General features: G+C 38.8%; 2 protein-coding genes across 3 annotated transcripts in view; both read left to right on the forward strand.

Moving 5' to 3' along the window:
• Nucleotides 1–13,636, forward strand: part of LOC135209197 (basic proline-rich protein-like) — a 71,944-nt gene extending 58,308 nt beyond the window's left edge. The window contains exons 3-10 of one of the 2 annotated variants that reach the window (XR_010313316.1): nucleotides 5,325–5,431; nucleotides 5,632–5,686; nucleotides 6,348–6,431; nucleotides 7,041–7,493; nucleotides 7,916–8,866; nucleotides 9,427–9,556; nucleotides 12,548–12,664; nucleotides 13,418–13,554. Coding sequence is in view for 1 of the 2 variants with exons in the window: in XM_064241880.1 (XP_064097950.1) it covers nucleotides 5,325–5,431; nucleotides 5,632–5,686; nucleotides 6,348–6,431; nucleotides 7,041–7,493; nucleotides 7,916–8,866; nucleotides 9,427–9,556; nucleotides 13,418–13,497 (1,860 nt within the window). In the remaining variant the exon portion in view is untranslated. Of the gene's footprint in view, nucleotides 1–5,324; nucleotides 5,432–5,631; nucleotides 5,687–6,347; nucleotides 6,432–7,040; nucleotides 7,494–7,915; nucleotides 8,867–9,426; nucleotides 9,557–12,547; nucleotides 12,665–13,417 lie in introns of both variants that reach the window. The other variant, XM_064241880.1, reaches the window with a different exon arrangement.
• Nucleotides 13,560–19,987, forward strand: part of LOC135209359 (aggrecan core protein-like) — a 35,266-nt gene continuing 28,838 nt past the window's right edge. Inside the window, exons 1-2 of the mRNA XM_064242057.1 lie at nucleotides 13,560–13,567; nucleotides 13,696–14,388. Coding sequence (XP_064098127.1) covers nucleotides 13,560–13,567; nucleotides 13,696–14,388 — 701 coding nt within the window. The remainder of the gene's footprint in view (nucleotides 13,568–13,695; nucleotides 14,389–19,987) is intronic.

Raw genomic sequence — 19,987 nt, forward strand, 5'->3', positions numbered from 1 at the left:
TATATTCCTCAGATGAGCTGGCAACGCATTGAATAGACGCTGCATTATCGATGCTGGTGCGTAGTGGATTAATGTCCTGTGTGCTTTCCTTATTTTTCCTGGTATAGTTTTGGGCACTATTAATCTACCTCTGCTTGCTCTTTCTGATATTTTTAGTTCCATGATATTTTCTGCTATTCCTTCTATCTGTTTCCATGCCTGAATTATCATGTAGCGTTCTCTTCTCTTTCTAGACTATATAATTTTAAGAATTGTAGTCTTTCCCAGTAGTCAAGGTCTTTAACTTCTTCTATTCTAGCTGTAAAGGACCTTTGTACACTCTCTATTTGTGCAATATCCTTTTGATAGTGTGGGTACCATATCATATTGCAATATTCAAGTGGACTACGAACATATGTTTTATAAAGCATAATCATGTGTTCAGCTTTTCTTGTTTTGAAGTGCCGTAACAACATTCCCATTTTTGCTTTACATTTTGCCAACAGAGTTGCTATTTGATCATTGCATAACATGTTCCTATTCATCATCACACCAAGGTCTTTAACTGCTTCCTTATTTGTGATTGTCTCATTATTAGGTCCCTTATATGCATATAGCTTTCTTTCTCTGTCTCCATAATTTATTGATTCAAATTTATCAGAGTTAAATACCATCCTATTTACCTCTGCCCAATCATATACTTTGTTAAGGTCTCTTTGTAGAGCGTTCCTATCTTCATCACAAGTAATTTCTCTACTTATTCTTGTGTCATCTGCGAAACTACTCACTACCGAATCCTTAACATTATTGTCTATGTCTTCAATCATAATAACAAACAGTATTGCAGCTAACACCGTACCTTGCGGCACACCGGATATTACCTTGGCTTCATCCGATTTCTCGTCGTTTGCAATAACTATCTGTTTTCTGTTGTGTAAAAATTCTTTTAACCATCTTCCTACTTTATCCACGATATTGTGTTTTCTAATTTTCTTCGCTAATATATTATGGTCTACTTTATCAAAAGCTTTTGCAAAGTCTAAATAAACCACATCTGTTTTCATTTCCGCTTTTCATATTTTTGAATATGTTCTCACGGTGGACTAACAGTTGGGTTTGTGTACTTTTTCCGGGTACGAAACCATGTTGTCCTTTATTAAACAAATTATTTTTTATTAAATGTTTCATAATATTTTTCTTCATTACCCTTTCATACACTTTCATAATATGTGATGTTAGACTCACAGGCCTATAATTACTTGCCTCTAGTCTTGATCCACTTTTGAAAGTAGGGGTAATATATGCTAATTTGTGCTCATCATAAATCTTGCCTGTATCTACACTTTGTCTTAATAATATTGCAAGTGGCTTTGCGATAGAATGAACTACTTTCTTTAACAAAATAGCAGGAATTCCATCAGGCCCTGCAGCAGCTCCATTTTTAATTTCATTAATAGCCTGCACAATATCAGCTTCATTAATATCTATGTCAGCTAAATATTCACTATTTTCATCCCTTACTTCTATATCATTATCTTCATTATCTATTCTAGGGGTGAATTCTCTCTTATATCGTTCTGCCAGTATGTTGCAAAATTTCCTTTTTTTCATTCGTTAATCTCCCTTCAATTCTTAGAGGGCCTATTTCTATTCTTCTTTTATTCATCTTCTTCGCATATGAGTATAATAGTTTGGGATTTTGCTTGATATTTAATAGGGTTTTTTTCTTCCAAGTCCCGTTTTTCATTTTCTTTTGATTGTATAATCTTTTGTTCTGCATTTTCTATCTTACTTTTTAGTTCTATAACTTTCCATGCATTTTTTTTTTTGCTAGACCTTTTTTCCACTTTCTGATTTTCTGGAACAAGATCCTTCTGTCTCTTGGTATGCATGACTGATGTTTACTTTTCTTCTTCGGTATATATTTATCCACTATTTTCTCTAATATTTTATATAATATCTCCGTATTTACCTTTATGTCATCACTTACGAAAATATTATCCCAATCTTTGTTTAATTCTTCATTTATTTCTGACCATTTTATATTTTTACTGTAGAAGTTGTATTTTCCATATCCTTCCCACTTTTTCATTTCTTGCTTATCTCTGTTTTCACTTGCTTTGGAATGGACTGTTAATTCTATGACATTATGGTCTGAAATACTCGCATTATAAACTATTATTTCTTTAACATAATTCATCTCGTTCACAAATACTAGGTCTAAAGTATTTTCCTTTCTTGTTGGCAGGTGATTTATTTGTTGAATGTTGTATTCTAGTAGCATATCTAATAGCTTTTCGTATTGCCTCTTATCTTCTGCACTACTATTACTCTCTTTTTTATATGTATAAGTACATCCACAATCTCCTATTCGTTCTTTCCAGTCTACGAAAGGAAAGTTGAAGTCTCCAGATAGGAGAATAGTCCAGTCCTTGTGATTTCTACATATATCATCCAATTTTTCTATTATTAAGTCAAACTCTTTAGTATTAGGAGGTCTATATATTACTATGTTCATTAATTTTTCAGATTCAAATTCTACCGCTATTAGTTCACATTCTGAGTTACTATATTTCTCATATATTTTTCCTTGTTTTTTGTCTTTCCCATATATTGCGGTTCCCCCTTGATTCCTATTTTTTCTATCTGATCTATAAGTTTGAAACCCTTTTATTTGATCATCATTCCCAGTCTCTTGGGAATATCAGGTACCAGGTTTTCATTATATTCATTATATCTATTTTCTTTTCAATTTGGGTTAGTTCTTTCTAAGTACTCTATTTTTCTTTTTGAGTTACTCGTAACTAAACCCTGCGCATTCATCACTATGATGGTTTGCGTGTTTTCTCCTTCATTTAATATTGGTAATAATAAGGATTTTCCCATGTCTCTTTCCTGTTCTGGTATGTTGTTCTTTTTTTCATTTCCAGAAATTCTGACATTAAAAAATCCAACTTTTCCATAATATTTGTTCTTCCTTCATCATAATTATTCATTTTGTGTCTGAATCTGCAATTTTCTCCATATCTGCAATATCCCCTTGCATAATAAAAACATTTATTATCTCTTGAGTAGAATCTTGGAGCTGATGCATTGAAATTTTTTGCTGGCACCTCTGCATATCTCGTTGATGGCTTGCTTTTTTCTTTTACCTGATATTCTTCATTCCTCTCTTTATTTGTTTCTTTCTTATTTTGGATTTTATTGCTTGATTGGTTATTTATTTGATTATTTTTCATGGCTACAGGGTGCATATATTTACATTTTTTGTCGAACTTACATCCTTTTCCTGAGAGAGAGAGAGAGAGAGAGAGAGAGAGAGAGAGAGAGAGAGAGAGAGAGAGAGAGAGAGAGAGAGTCAACACTTATGGCACTTCTTTAAGCAATTAAGAAGTATACTTTCTCTGTGCCAAGTGCAGAGGTCACAGGAAGGGACCTTGTTATTAACTGTGGCGTCATCTTATTATTTCATCTGATCTCTTCCCTCTTGGGGTTTTGTTCTCTGGGGGAAGGGGGGAGGGAACCCCATTAGCTAAGCGTGGGAAGGTGTGAAAGGGGTCAGGAGGGCTCACGTGGACCTTTGGACGCTCACCAACCATAAAGTTGGAGAACAGGGGACACAGTACCTCTTATATGAAAGTGCAGAGGTGGTTCTTTATTTTGGGATTGGTACTACTTACATGGGGGCTGATGGGTACTTCCCTGCATGAACTCCTTCAGTGGGAACAGATGGGTACTTACTCCCTGCATAGGAACGCCTTCAATAGGAACAGGTGGGAACTCCCTGTATGGGGACAGATGGGAAGTACGAACAGATGGGAACTCTTTCAATGCAAACAGGTGGGAACTCCCTGCATGGGAACAGACAGGAATTCCCTGCATGGAGACAGATAGGAATGCCTTCAATACAAACAGATAGGAACCCCCTGCATGGAGACAGATGGGAACTCCTTCAATAGCAACACATGTGTACTCCCTGAATGGGAACAGCTGGGAACTCCCTAAATAGGAACACATGTGTACTCCCTGCATGGGGACAGATGGGATCTCCATGAACAAGAACAAACGTGTACTCCCTGCATGGGGACAGATGGGATCTCCATGAACAAGAACAAACGTGTACTCCCTGCATAGGGACAGTGGGAACTTCCTGAACAGGAACAGATGGGAACTCCTTCAACAGGAACAAATGGGAACTCCCTGCATTGGGACGGATGGGGACTCCTTCAGCAAGAACAGATGGAAACTCCTTCAATAGGAACAGATGCGTACTCCCTGCATGGGGACAGATGGGAACTTCCTAAATAGAAACAAATGGGAACACCTTGAATAGTAACAGATGGGAACTCCTTCAACAGGAACAGAAGGGTACTCTTTGGATGAGAATAGTCAAGTGAGGAGGAAGAGCAGAATTTCTTCCTTCTGACGTCATGATCTCCCCATTTTCTCTCAACCTACAACAGCGTCATTTTCCCGAAATTCCTGTCATTACGGTACCGTAGCAACAGCGACATTCCAGTTTTTATTCCCTTTGTATTTTCGTTTTAAAGTTTTTATTCGGTTGTGTGTTTAAGTTTTTTATTTGACTTTTTTTTTAAGGGTTTGTATGGCTATGATTATCAGAAGCGTGTATGATTTTGAAAACAGAATAGTCTTTGTTCCTGGTGACGTTCACGATTGATTTCGAAATTGTTTGTGTTTTTTTATGGTACTTTCTGTCTCTCTCTCTTTATCACACAAACAAACGGGCACACGCAAATATATATATATATATATATATATATATATATATATATATATATATATATATATATATTGTTTATGAATATGTCTAATTACTTAAGTGATATTCTGATTCTATACTGCATTATATTGTCTAGATTAAGTTTATATATATAAGTTTGTATTTATTTTTCTCCTATGTTTAAATGGTTAAACTAAACAGAGTATTTTTTGATAAACACGCAAGAAACGGGATATATGGTTGTCTTCAACATTGTTTTTGTAAAAATAGAAGGTGGGTAATATAGTTTAATTTTGTTATGTCCATAAATGGTATTAAAAAAAGTATTTCCTGGCGGGAAGTAAAAGTAAAGGATACAATGAAAACGAGTAACTGATTTTGATAGGATTATCACTTATCCACTTATCCTATTTAAACAAATGAACTAATCTAACATAATCATAGCTTACAATTTAATATAATCGTCATCACCATAGTTATCCTAACTCATCCTAGCCAGAGCTTCCAACAGACCCTTTATGATCCATCATGAATCACTTAATTCTGCTTTTATTTAGAAAAACGATGACCCTTTTAATTTATACGAGTTTTCCCTTTTCAGATGCAGTCTGTAAGGCTCATTCTCCCGCTTTCTGTGGTTACCTCCGTTTTCTTCGTTACGTCACTTGCAACTCGTAACGGGGGAGACCAAAGCAAATTGAAGGGGAAGTACGTATTGTGTTACGTACGAAAAAAAATTCATGGTTTTTCACTTATAAACGCATTGATACATATCTAGCAACAATCAAGGAGCATTTTAGTTGATTTTTAGTGTATTATAATGTATAACTAACATTTATTTTTGTTAATTTGGCATGGAAAATAGCTGATACATCCATTACTGGTTTTCACATTCATTTTTTTTCCAGATCGTTACTGTCGCAAGATGTTCACTTGGCTGACAACTTAGCCGAAGAAAAGGAGGTGAATCGTTGTGCTTTAATTCGTCCTCATAAATCTGGTGTGATCTAAGTCCCCAGATCCCTAAAATGACTGTTAACTTTTTGCTTGCTGATTGACTTTTCTCATATAAAGCCAGGCTTTGAAATCCCAAAATTAAAAAAAAAAACCTGGCCCATTGCTCTTTATTTTGAAATAAAGCTTTTCCTTGTTTACACTGAACTTGGACTTCGTAGAGCCATCAGGTAACCCATTTCATATAAAGCCAGACTTTGAAACCCCCAGACTTTTAAGAAAATACAGGTCCGTTGCTCTTTTTTTTAAATAAAGTTTTCCATTGTTTCAATTGAACTTGGACTTGGCAGAGCCATCAGATAATCCATTTCATATGCCACTGGCGTTATAATAAGGAAAGTTTGCAAGTTGGGACTGAGCAGTACTTGAATGGCTGGCCACTAATAGTCAAATGCCTTCTGCACACACAAGGACAAGGAGATGAACTGAATATCTTTGTAAACCAATTAATATAAATCTACAGTTTTATAGTATTGTTATAAAGATGCACATTGGAAGATTATTAGGAATAATAATAATCTGCACGTCGAAAATCCAGGTTATTAATTATTCATTATGAAAAAAAAATTGTCAAAAAGAACACCTTCACTTATGGATTTCTTTTTTACAGGAAAATTTGGGCAGCCTGGCTTCACCATCACTGGTCAATCCAAAGTGGGCTTCACATATCTCACATGGACACACAGGTCATAAGGTAATTGAAATAATCTCTTGGAGGTAAAATAAAATAATGATTCTGAATGTTGATTTGTACTTGGTGGTACCTTCGACTGTTTTGGTTGCAGCGTTTCAAGCTCATAGAATCCAGTACCGAGAGAGAATTAGGCCTAGTTTACAAGGCTCCATCTGTCTGTAGATATGATAACAATTTTGGTAATTTCTTTACTCTAGATCCTTTAATTAAGAAATCTTACGTACTATTATCTCGAAGGATGCTAAGGTACGATAATAAGACATTCAGAGCACTTGTCTATAGCCATAATACTAGGTGTGCTGCTCATAGGTCCCAGGTTCCTACACTATCCAGCATCAGAGATCCCCAATTCCTTTTACTGTGAAACTGTGGGATGATCCCTCTAGAGCATCACCGTGCTTTTAAAGCCTTACTTTTAATAATGAAGATTGTATCTGCATTTGTTTTTCATCCCGTTTTTTATTTTCCTGGTCTATGGAAGCCTGATTTCCTTGTCAAAAGCCATCCATGATTGTTGTTTTCATTATGAAAATTACCACTTATCAGGTAATAATAAAGCAACTGTCTCATTCATTTCCACATCGTTAATCTTTGCTTGTTCATTTCCAGGCCAAACCTTCCTCATTCGAGTCTAGTTTCCAGTGGCGTCCTTCCCAAACCATTCCGGACCACTTCAGTGCCGTCATCCCTCCAAGTTCATTCCAGAACAGAGGTCCCGCTCTAGTTCCCTTCCGCAGCGAAGAGGGCCTGTCGTTCTTCGAGAACCAGAGCACCCAGAATTCGCAATTTGGAGGAGGACCAGTCGACAGACCTCTAAGAGAAACCTTTGCCGAAGAAAGGCAGTTTCGCCCTGAAAGACCTCCACTACCACCACCACCACCAGGTCAACCACTACCTCAAAGGCCACAAAGAGGACCACCGAGAAATTTGGGGAGGCCCGTTTTCCTGCAGGACAACCCCGCTCTTTCTCCACCACCACCTCCTAGGCCGACTCCCTCCAGTTTTAATCTGCCTACGCCAACACATCCAGATATTAGTTTAATACCACTTCAGGATTCTGGGGTATTTAGTGTTTAACTGCTCACTGCATGGTAGTAGTTATAAATGTTTTATGTTTTCAGTGGTAAAAGACTATTAAACTTTTTAAATGTCAAACTTCATGCTATGACAATCTGAATTGAATAAACAATGACTAGCCTTGCCGTGTTTGCTGGATAGTTCACTCTAAAAGATATCCAGCAGTTGCGAATACTATAACCCATTAATATTTCAAAGGTCTGGTTACGTGATCGTAATATTCAAGATTTTAATAGCAAGAACATAATCAAACCAACTTTTTCTTCCTGTTTCTGTAATGCAGCCTGAGCGCTAATGTTTTGGTAGGTCTAGGGCAAAGTTCAGTTAAGTTAGTACATTTTTTATCTCCTTTTATCATGTCATTTAATCACTTGATCAAACTTTTAAACTATGATTATTCCTGTCAGGTTTCTGGCGTCAACGACTTGCTTGAGGAGAGATTTCCTCCATTCAATGACGAACCCTTGTCGCCTGCTCAGCTTGCAGCCGTGAGCCGAGATCCAGCCGTAACAACTCAGCAACCTTTTCTTCAGTTCATTACTCAAGATGAACCTCTGCCATTATCCCACCAGAGTCCTGGAGAGCTAACTCAGCAAGTTCCCTTGTCCCAGCTGCTTGAGACTCCCCGTTCTCATCCAAGGCAGAACAGCACTAATAGACCGAGGCACCTAGGGTCTCTTTTTCCACAGTCGCAGCAGCAAAGGGTCACTCCCATAACACAACAGCCAGCAACAACACCAACACAAAAGCCAACACCACCTCCCACTCAACCAATTCGCGTTGAACCTTCTCAGCCTCCGCAGTCACCAAATGATGTAACGCATGGCATCTTTCCTGGCTTAAACCCCTCCCACCGGCCTTTCTTTGAAGGACCTACAGCACAATTCTCTTTCGATGGCCTTTCTGGACCGTCTTTTGAGCAGATTCCACAACTCTTACCTCCTCCCCAATTCCCTCCTCAGGAGCTGAACCACATACCCCAAGAACCTCCTCTGTCATCAGCTAAACCCACAGTCCCACGGCCTCCCAGACAGAAAACCCAGCCTGGATTTCAGCAGCCTTTCCGACCGGCGCCTGCACAAAAGCCCACCGGTCAAGAGCCCCCTGAGGAAGAAGCCTTCCCACCTCAGAATCAACCGTTTACCGCACCTAACCCCCTCCCACCTCACTCAGACCCTTCACCACCACCAGCACCATCTAGTGGACCCACGGGACGACCATCATTCCCGTTCCAGTTCCAAAGACCTCCTCAGAGACCTGCAAGAGGACAGCCTAACTTTCGTCCACCACCTCCCCCTCCTCTTAGAGGACGGAGACGTCCAATTCCGGTCAGGATACTGGATCCAAGGCGGCTTAGGGTAAGGTTTACTTTTACATTGAAATATTTTGGAAATTTGCTTCTCAATGGGAATAACTTGCTTAGTACCTTTGACTCTGGTAAAAGTATCCACACTTAATGATGAACAATATGAATACTCCCTATCATTAATATGTCATCAGCAATGATAAGCAGAAAGATAAGATTCTGGCAGGACGCTTAAGCTCTTCAAAATATCCAAAGTTGTTTGAAAGCATTCATCAGTTCAGATCAAATGGATGTTTTTCTAATTATTAGATTATTGGTTACTGGTAACCCCTAGGATTTAGCAGCACTCTGTATCCTGTTTATATCTTGCAGGATAAATTTAAGCTGTATATACATAACAGAAATACTGATTTAGAGAGACACATATTGAGAAAGAGATCTCTTGCTTTCAAATACCTCAGGTGGCCATCTTTATTAAACAAAAGTATAAGATAGTGTATTCGTAGCACAGCTGACTTATAATGTAATCATGTTCAACTTGTGGTTGTGTCTGATCAACGACAGAGCTGATAATAGATTTTAATCAGGTCTTTTTTTTTTAAAACTCTACAGCAACAAACAACTCCACCTGTTCCCCAAAACGTCGCCAGCAGACGACCTAGGAGCGAGGGCCCCTTCCAGGCAAGAGAGCACTCCGCAGAAGGCCAGTTCCAGCAAGGACTGATCTCTCCCTTCGCGTCAGGTGAAGATCAACTTTTCAGGGAGGAACCCCTTCCAGATCTCACTCTTCCTGTCGCAGAGCATTCTCTTCACTCAGCTCCTCCTCCTCCTCCTTCGGCTGACGCCCTTCCTATTCCTACAGGCATTCCTCTAGTCTTTGGCCTTGCTTCAGATCCTTCTCATCGGGAATTAGGTCCCACGGTCATTAGTAGAAAGCCACCTGTGATTCAGAGGGCCAAGAATGCCCAAAAGACCATCTCGAAAGTCTGGGGCCGTTTCTCTAAGAATGTAGCCAGGACCACGGCGGAAGTCGCTGGTACTGTGGGTCACGTGACTGGACGAGCTCTCGGAGAGGGCGCTGCATTGATCAGCAGCGCCGGTAATGCAATGAAGCAGGTAAGTGAGTCTGGTGTAGACTGACTTAGATGAAAAGCATGGTGCTTCACCAGAAGGAGAACCCACTTTTACCACCATCACTTTCACAACACAAGATTAAATTGAACTAATGTCACACTATTAAATTGCACTAGTCACACTAGATGAGATAGAACTGGACATACACAGATTTAATTGTACTGGAATCACACAAGATTAATCTGAACTGGAGTCACACAAGATTAAATTGCATTAGTCACACTTGACGCAATATAACTGGATATACACAAGATTAAATTGAACTGGAGTCACACGAGATTAATCTGAATTAGAGCAACACAAGATTAAATTACGCTAGTCACACTAGACGCAATAGAACTGAACATACACAAAATTAAATTGAACAGGAGACACACGAGATTTCCCTGAACTAGAGTTACACAAGACTGAATTGAACTGGAAATCTGATCATGTCCAGTTTTCTTAGTATACAAAATCAAACACAAATCTTTTAGTACCCACAAGAAAACCCTCGAAACGTTGAATGTTTTTCAGGCAACTAAAGAAAAACCAGAACACAGAATGCATCAAAAATGTTCAAATGTACTTTTTAGAACGCCAATCTCGACAGGACCAGCACCATAGTTTTTCATATGTTTCAGGGACTACGCTAGACAATTTTTAAGGCACTCGGGCTAATTTTCTTATTCAGAGAGCAACCACAATCGTTTTGCGTGCAGTCAGGTTCTGGTAAGTTGGACAATATCACCAGTATGCATGCAAGGGGGTTGACTGGGACTAATTTGGGTGGAGGAACTTAGAGATTACAACTAACTATTGAAATGGAAGTCTAAATTCATTGCTAAATTTTGACTAAACTTTCGTCATGTTCTAATTGCACTTAATCTATTTGGCATATAGCTTCCTAACCTTTCCTGTCATGCAACTAATCTCTCGTCTCCTCTCTCAAATGGAATGATAAAATCAATTACTTATGTTTTTCTCCAGACTGGAATGTCTCTCCTCAACATTTTCCTTACCTACATGAAATGTTTTATCTGAGTATTTAATTTTCTATTTTATTTCAGTTCTGTGATCATTTCTCCAAGCCAGGTTTAACTTTAAGAATGGACTTATTTTCATCTTCTACGATTCCAGCTGATTCAAAAAAAATATTTTTCCTCCTTAGTGATATTACTCCACGACCTTTCATGACTATCCATTATCAGGTTATGATGATAAAGATATTTCGCAAAATTTTATTTCAACTTTCACAGGGAATTATCGAATTTAACTTTTGGAAGGAATTTTTTCAGAAGCAGAGTTTAAAATCAGATTTTTTTTTTCATTTAAAAAGAGCTAAATTCATTCTCATTTCAATTAATCCACTTAGGTTGAGATGATGTTAAATTTTAGCCTTATACCCACGGTTTTATACCTCAAATAGTAGGCGGTTTTGGTTACCGAAAAGCCTTTCTTATAGATATCACATGAACTGGAATTAATATTTAGATAAGCTGCTCTTTCCGGATGATTGACATAACCCTGCGATTATTGAGAGAAGGCAAAACGTAGTTAATAATTTTGTGATAAATTCAAAGGCCGTTGAACAAAATTAACATGGGAAAACTATCTTAAACTATCTATTTCGACTGTCATCACTACTCTAGGATAGAAATACTTAGTTGAAATATATGATATTTTGCGTTGATTTTGCCTTCTATGGGACTTCGAATTCATAGAAGGCTGTTGAATTAAAGTTAAAATACATAATTTTTTAATATGTAATTACATATGTTTTAAGAAATTATGTCAAGTTACATGCCCGTGCATAGAAAATTACGATTTAGTAAAAACCTTTGAAAAATATAGAAATTCTAACTGCTATAGACATATTGCAATGCAGTAGTGTAGCTATCTGCTTCATACATGCTAACTTAGTTAAGAACCTTGAAGATACTAGACACTTTCCTTACTGTAAATATGATAACATCCTAACAATTTGCATCCTAATCAACTGACCCTGATAATTTGTAAACTTGGTAGTAATAACCTGATAAATCTGTATATAAATTAGATGATATTTTTGAATGTTTTACTACTGTATCCTGCTACACTCGGTCAAGCATTATGGGATTACTGTTAAAAATAACTCCCAGCCCTGATGTTCTGTTCCTGTCAGATTCAGAATGTGGTTTGGTATTTCAAGTATTGGCTATTTGGTACAAAATTGGTCCCCAGTATTAGCTATTTGTTGAAAATGCTTGCCACTGATATTAGATGAAACATGCAAAGTTTGTACCTGGTGTTAGGTACTCGGTGTAAATTTTGCTACTAACTTTGCAAAGTCGTGCACGATTTTGCCACTAATAGTAGCTACAAGTTGCACAATTTTCCAGCAATATTAGCTAATCTGTGCAAAAATTTGTCACCAAAAGCGAGCTACTCAAGACATACCAATCAAATGGGCGAAACCTAGTGCATTGCCCCAGAGATGCAATCAAACCTCAGTTCAAAAGCAGGTTACCGAATGAAATGAATCCAATGATGATGCTTGGCCGAGGCTCTCTGACATCTGCTATACTTGTAACGGCATGACTGATCGTCTCTTGCTATCTTGCCTCTTTACACATAACAGGCCATAGGTCAAATGGACAGCTACAGATCGGACTACTCAGACCCTCCCAAAGCGCATAGTCTGTCGAGTGGGTTTCAGATAACATTGCCGAACCATACACACGTCACTGAACACAAGGTAAGTTTGTAGGTGACTCCTCTAGGTGGCTAGTGGCGTCAGTGCACCGTATGTATTACTAAGAGGGAGTTTGCAACGTCCCTTCGGCCCATAGCTGCATCCTCTCTGAAGGCTTTTCATTTTACGCCCATTCCGGTTTCCTTCTCCCAATTTTGCCGTTTCTTCATAGTATAAATGTGGGCCATTCTCCCATTTCCACTTTTAGATCCTTGTACCCCATCTCCTTTTTATGCTGGATGTCTATCCTGATTCCTAACCACTCAGAATGGCCGAATGTGCCCCAGTGAGTGGATTAGCCCAAATTTCATAAGTCAATCAAGTTTGCTCATAATGATTAGGTTCTAAGTGCTTTCGTACTTTTTCCATACATCTCCAGGATCCCAAGAGTTATTTTTGATTACTTATTAAGTGCACTAGATGAAGAAGCTTCCATAATTACATTTCTGTGTCCTCATCTATTTATATCAGTTACTAGTTTATATTCTTACAATAATAAGCTGGTAGATTTTATGTAACCTAAACTTACCAAACATGATATTGGAGATTCTCGATAAATTCTTATTTCAAGTAATATCATCAAGTATTTAGATTTTCTTTTGCCATTAAAACATTGAATTTTAGGTTATGGTTATCTCTTCCCGTAATCAGGTCTCATGAAATATTTGTGTTTGTGCAATTAAGAGCATGAAACCGTAGGCGTCTCTTTCATTGTATTTGAATCTCTTGATCTTAACAAGTTTCCATCTTACACAGTTTGGGCTGCGCTTCAGTATGTCTTCGAACCTCCAAGGCGGACCACCCATGCCGCTCGTGGGCGTCGACTTCGATTCTGACGTGGTTTCCAGGCCACGCGATCCTTACCAAGAGAGGAAGAAGAAGGCATTCTTGAAGCCCTATGTTGAGGTGACCAGCGTTCCCGCCCACCCGGTGGTCAGTTACCAATTACCAAGGTACAAAACCCAAGTAGTCCACGTGCGTCCTTGGAAAACTCCAGAGCCTAAGAGTTCCAGAGGTACTGAGCCCAGTTCCAGTCAGTCTCACTCTTCTGTAGGTGGCCCATCTGAACAGGGATACAACAAAGAACAGGCCTTCCAGATCAATGGTCCTGGCCCATCTGAACAGGGACACAACAAAGAACAGGCCTTCCAGATCAATGGTCCTGGCCCATCTGAACAGGGACATAAAGAACAGGCCTTCCAGATCAGTGGTCCTGGCCCATCTGAACAGGGATACAACAACGAACAGGCCTTCCAGATCAATGGTCCTGGCCCATCTGAACAGGGATACAAAAAAGAACAGGCCTTCCAAATCAATGGTCCTGGTCCATCTGAACAGGGATACAACAAACAGTCCTTCCAGATCAATGGTCCTGGCCCATCAGAACAGGGATACAACAACGAACAGGCCTTCCAGATCAATGGTCCTGGCCCATCTGAACAGGGACACAACAAAGAACAGGCCTTCCAGATCAATGGTCCTGGCCCATCTGAACAGGGATGCAAAAAAGAACAGGCCTTCCAAATCAATGGTCCTAGCCCAACTAAACAGGGATACCACAAAGAACAGGGACGTAAAGAGCAAGCCTTCAAGGTAAGTGGCCCTTTGCCATATAAGGACTATGATTTTTTTGATGAGACTTACAATGGGGAAGGTGAAAGCGATTACGAGTTCTACGATGACGAATATTACGACGAGCAACCTCTCGATGATGGAGATTTCCCAAGGTTCCTCGATCAGTCTCCTTTCAGAGACATATTCACCCATTCCAGCTCTAGCCACGAGCGGCACAGACCGTTCGACATCACCAGGCACGATTTCTTCGGAGGTGACCATCCTAGCAGAGGATATCATCCTCCTCCTCCTTCTCACCTAAGGAGGGATGAAGACGACCATTCCATTCCAGGTATCAAGAACATAATCAGCCACATTAGGAGGAATGTGCACGATCAGGTGGTGAAGGAGCCAGAGATCGCCTCTCTTCTGGGAAAGTCCCTCCTCAACAGAAGTCTCGAAGACCGAAGAGATGATTACCCTGACAACATCCAGGAAATCAAAGAAATAATAAACCATCCTAAATATCCTCTAGATTATTATCGCTCTGGGATTCCAGCCAGAGGGGACCACAAAACTTTGCACGGGCAGAGAGGACCTCCTTTTCGGTTTCCTTGAAACGATTTTTTTTTTTTTTTTATGGCCTACAAGTGATTAAATGACCTGGAAAGGTCATGTTTGTTGTTACTCACCAGTGACTGTAAGAGGCTAGTTACTGAATCGTTGTTGATTGCAATTGTTAAAAACTAGTGTAAACGGCTACTTACAAAGTGACCCAATTTCTCGTTTGTCTTTTTGGGGGGGAGGGGCAAAAAAAAACGAGGAGTTTTTAAGGTGCAAAGACCAAAAGGACTGGCATCCCAGAAGCCCTTTTGCAACTCGGACCAGAAGCAAACTGGGAAACAAGAAGAAAGCAGGTGGGTGGAGTTTAACCGCATGGAAGCTACCGACTTGCCTTTAATTTAAAAAATAGTGAAGGTTATGAATGTCTGACAAGATGAAGCAATTTGTGACGTCATGAGTAATGAAAACCCCACGATATTCGTGGAACTTTTAAAGGGTTTATGGGTTATTGATGGTTTTACTGTCCTGACAAGTAATGGTGATTTACTTCAGGAGTTACTGTCTTACTTAACTAAGTTAAATATATTTTCATATGAGAAATAGAGAGCTGGTCTCTTAAAACAATGTTAATTTGTTTATAAAATGTTATAAAAAAATGGTTCAAAACATGACAAGAAGTGTATTTTTGGTGTTGCAAGTCAAACAGTTCGATTCTGAGAGATTAGTGGTTATTTCTGTAAACATGGTAACTGTTGATTTATAAATTTAACCAAAAACATTGTTATCATTAAGAGAATTATTGATTTGCGAAGCATAGATTGCTGAAAATTATCAAGTGAATTTTTGTTTTCGAAGCAAAGAAGGCAGTTTGTTTATTTTTTTGTATTCAATTAATATGACCTACCTAAATTCTCTATCTTTTCATTAGTTTTATTAGAAAGATTTGTAGCTTATCATTGTTGTAAGTAACTTAATTTATGTGTTGGGCAAATGCCCCCCTTTCCTGAAGAACCCCTACTTAGTGATAAGCAGTTTATTTCCCTACATCCTAAGATTAACTATGTCTATTAATAAGTCTTAAAGTAATTTTACGACGAAATATATAATGCGTAACAAAATTTCTTCTTCTGGACGTTTATTTATGTTTACAAGTCTTGTGAACGAATTACGTAACAGCATATAGTGTTAAACTTTGTTAACTATGTGAACTATCTCGTTTCATTTCCTTGTGAATCAATATCTAAATTATTAAATAAGTGCATAAAAACTGTTCTACCTAAAGAATATAACCTCAGAGTTAACAACCACAGATTACAAATACAAAATGATACAAAAACCACACGGTTCGAACACAATTATTATATATAAAATAGTCTCGAAGCTTTCAAACTGTTGTTTTAGTTTGTAAATACGTAGAATTGTGTAACTATATTTTTGCTAGCATTTTCTATACTTCTGAAATAAAAGTTCGGTCTCGACAGAAGCGTTAATTATTAATCCTGTTATTTTACTTTGTTTTGATAACCTATTTACTCTAATTGTCCAATATATGAGCTGTACCGAAACAGGCTTAAACCACTTAGGCCTAATTGGTCTTATGCAGAGTATTTGTGACATCAGCTTAATCTACTACCTGTTCTAAATGGCGCACTGTAAGTCAAAACATGGCGTGACCCGACCTCCAGCTTACTCGAGATGCGTGCAAGATTTCCCCCTTCACGCTTAAGTAGTTGACATTATATTCTTAATTTTTATCGTAAATTAAAATTTCCTCAAATGCAAAGTCAAATCGAGCTTTGTTTCACCAACGGAAATTGAAATAAATATGCTGTTTTATCAGCAATAAATTTTCTGTACTGTTTAACATACACGTCATTTATTTCTTACATTTCCATTCTAATAAATAAATCAAATTGTAATTGTCGTTATCCTAAAATAACTGTATCTTTAACTCGACGTGAAACACCTTTTTCAGACCTTTTCAGGCTCTTCCATAGACCTTAACTACAACCTCGCTCCCCCCTCCCCAACAACAACAACAACAACAAAAGTCTGTAGGCCTACTCCCAGACTAGGCGAATTTTTTTTAAAACGTCAAATAAATCAATTTAAAGTCAACCTGATCACTGGAATGGTACTAAACTACAAAATACGGTTAGAGTAAATGACCGAATGGCGACATAGCGACCACCTCTCTCGGGACGCGGCCACTTCCCGAAAAAAAGCGCTTGAATGATGTCATTATTTCGTAATTTAGGAGAAAACACTTACTTCGAGAGGAACGTAGAGGTCTCGGTGTGCTGCTTGGATAGGCCACGACTCTTTGAACTGATGCTCATGGCAGCGGATTCAAAGTATACTTTTTTCCGGGAAGGTGGCCGCATTCCGGGGTGGGTGGCCGCTAAGTAGCCGCTCTGTCATTTACCCTATTACCGATCTATGGATGCCGACACGACTTACCTTTCTTTCTCTTGCAATGTGATTTCTTCAACGTTTGAGTTTCTCATTCGGGATTAGTAACTTCTGTCCTAGGTTTCTGTCTTAGGTTCCGATGCTATATCACCTTTGCAATGTATATATAACAACTTCGGGCAGACCCAAATATACTTGTTTCTCGCATGGTTTTGATCATTTCCAAAACGGGTTCGTCTCTGAACTGTGTAAAACATTTAGTTTTTTCCAAACTGGAACTTTTCTTCAATAAATGTCATTGCTATATAGGTATATACAAGAACAAAAATTGGGCATCTTGTCTATGCACTTCTACCCGAATAGATGTTATTCAAATTACTGACTTTTTAGTTAACAGAAATTATGGATTTCCAGAAATTCTTTTTGGGGGTCGTTCGACCCTCCCCTCAGTACTACAGGCTTTCCTCAGTATACTGCAATAGTCCTATAGGCCTAGAACGCCCCTGGACTGTGGAAAACATTTGAAATATCTTTGGTTTCAGTAGGTTTCAGTACTGCAATAGTCCTATAGACTTGGAACGCTCCTGAACTGTGGAAAAATGTGAAACATCTGTAGGCTCCAGTACTGTAATAGTCCTATAGGCCTGGAACGCTCCTGGGTAGATCTATATTACTATTCCGCGGCGGCCTAGACTATGGCAGTTGCCGTTTTTCTATGCAGTTTTACCTCCTGAACAAGAAATACATTCGACGCCCCAATCCCTAGTGGATGTCGTATCCACAGTTACGTTCCTTGCAGTCCGTGCGGAACTATTCTTTATAATTACCCGCTCCTGGACAGTGAAAAACGTTTGAAATATCTGTAGGCTCCAGTACTGCAATAGTCCTATAGGCCTGGAACGCTCCTGGACAGTGAAAAACATTTGAAATAGCTGTAGGCTCCAGTTCTGCAATAGTCCTATAGGCCTAGAAAGCCCCTGGACTGTGGAAAAACGTTTGAAATATCTGTAGGCTCCAGTACCGCAATATTCCTAGAACACCCATTAAAAGCCACCAGAATACACATAAAACACACAGCAGATAACGAATGAAAACACACACTAGTCACAACGTCACGACCGAACGACTGAGGAGGAGGTCGGACTCCGGAGTCGGACTCGGACTCTGTGTAGCTTCAGCGTATTGATGCTGAAAACCGTCAAAAATAATGGGCGCACGATTTAAACTGAAACGAAACTGCCTATTCTCGGCGACGAGCCAAACCGGGAGTTCTTACTGCTTATATAAACAGTTTAGTGGCAAAGGTTTATGGTACAGTATCTAACTCGCAACTATACAGGGTTTAGTGGCAAAGGTTTATGGTACAGTATCTAACTCGCAACTATACAGGGTGTCCATAAAGTCCCAGTACCATTACGAGTATTTAGTGCTCAGAATGGTACTGGGATTTTACGGACACCCTGTATGTTACTTCGCTTCAATGCTTGTTACGAACGTGCTGGACAGATGAGTAATATGGCCCGATAGTTCGTAATGCGTTAATTAGCTGCTACTTTATATGAATTAACACTTTATCGCCAACTTAACTTCCTGTCTTCCTTCATCTCGGCTTTGGCCCACCGTAGTCGAGCATTGATGATGGTATATATATATATATATATAATCTTATTATCTATATATATATATATATAATATATATATATATGTGTGTGTATATATATATATATATGACGGGTAAAAATGTTCTGTTACAACAGAATTCCATCTAATAAAAGGAACCCATAAAAACACAAAAATACAGAAAGTAAGTACTATATTTCAGTCTCTGAAATATAGTAATTACTTTCTATATTTTGGTGTATTTGTGGACTCATTGTATTAGATACATACACACACACACACACACACACACACACACACACACATATATATCTATATATATATATATATATATATTATATATATATATAGATATGTGTGTATGCGTACCTACAATGACGTACTACCTATAACAACGAATGATAATGTGTTCTCTCTCGACTTTGTAAGAAAGACCCTCTCATTTCGCTCTTATAGAGAAAAACAACGCATAAACAAAATCCTCACAGATTCCTGAATACCATCCAGGTAGGCTGCGCAGAATACCAAACACCTGGAAACGCATGACGACCCTTACCTGTGCAGACCCAGTGATCATGTATTCTGAACGGTGCTCGAGGTAGGCTTTCTGCCTGCCTCAGCCGAGCGGTTCGATGATGGAGATTGTCTTTTTTAGCCTTTGCAACGGCCCACCTCCCCTGCGATTCACTCCAATCGCCCTCCAGTTTTGTTTGTTGATGAGAGTTTTCGTCGTCTTCTTCTTCTTCTTCATTATTTTAGTAGGAGATCTGGCTTCTTTTACTGGAGCCAATATACTCCCCTGCAAAATGTTTTCGTTTTATCCTTTTTCTTCTTCTTATTCTTTCATTTGATTAAAACCAGGAGGCTCGATCCCAGAACGGTCCAGGATGCGAATATCACGTTGGAGTTACTTTAAAAACCCTGTATGTGCCTCTGTGGGCCTAATCAGTGAACTAGGTACTACAATGTAATGCGCGCCATCATATTTCTAAATCGAATATGAAATGAGGGCCCTCTTCGAGGTATTAATCGTCACCTCACAGGCACACAAACACACACACATACCCTGAGAGATAGCTCTCCACCTCTCCCACGCAAGGCGGCCCAGGTTACCTGGATAATATGTTAGTCACATTCTGTCATGGTTTCATATGAATGGGAAGTTACGCTGAGGCG

This window comes from Macrobrachium nipponense, chromosome 37 (genome assembly GCF_015104395.2).
Source record: "Macrobrachium nipponense isolate FS-2020 chromosome 37, ASM1510439v2, whole genome shotgun sequence".
Classification (NCBI taxonomy): Eukaryota; Metazoa; Arthropoda; class Malacostraca; order Decapoda; family Palaemonidae; genus Macrobrachium; species Macrobrachium nipponense.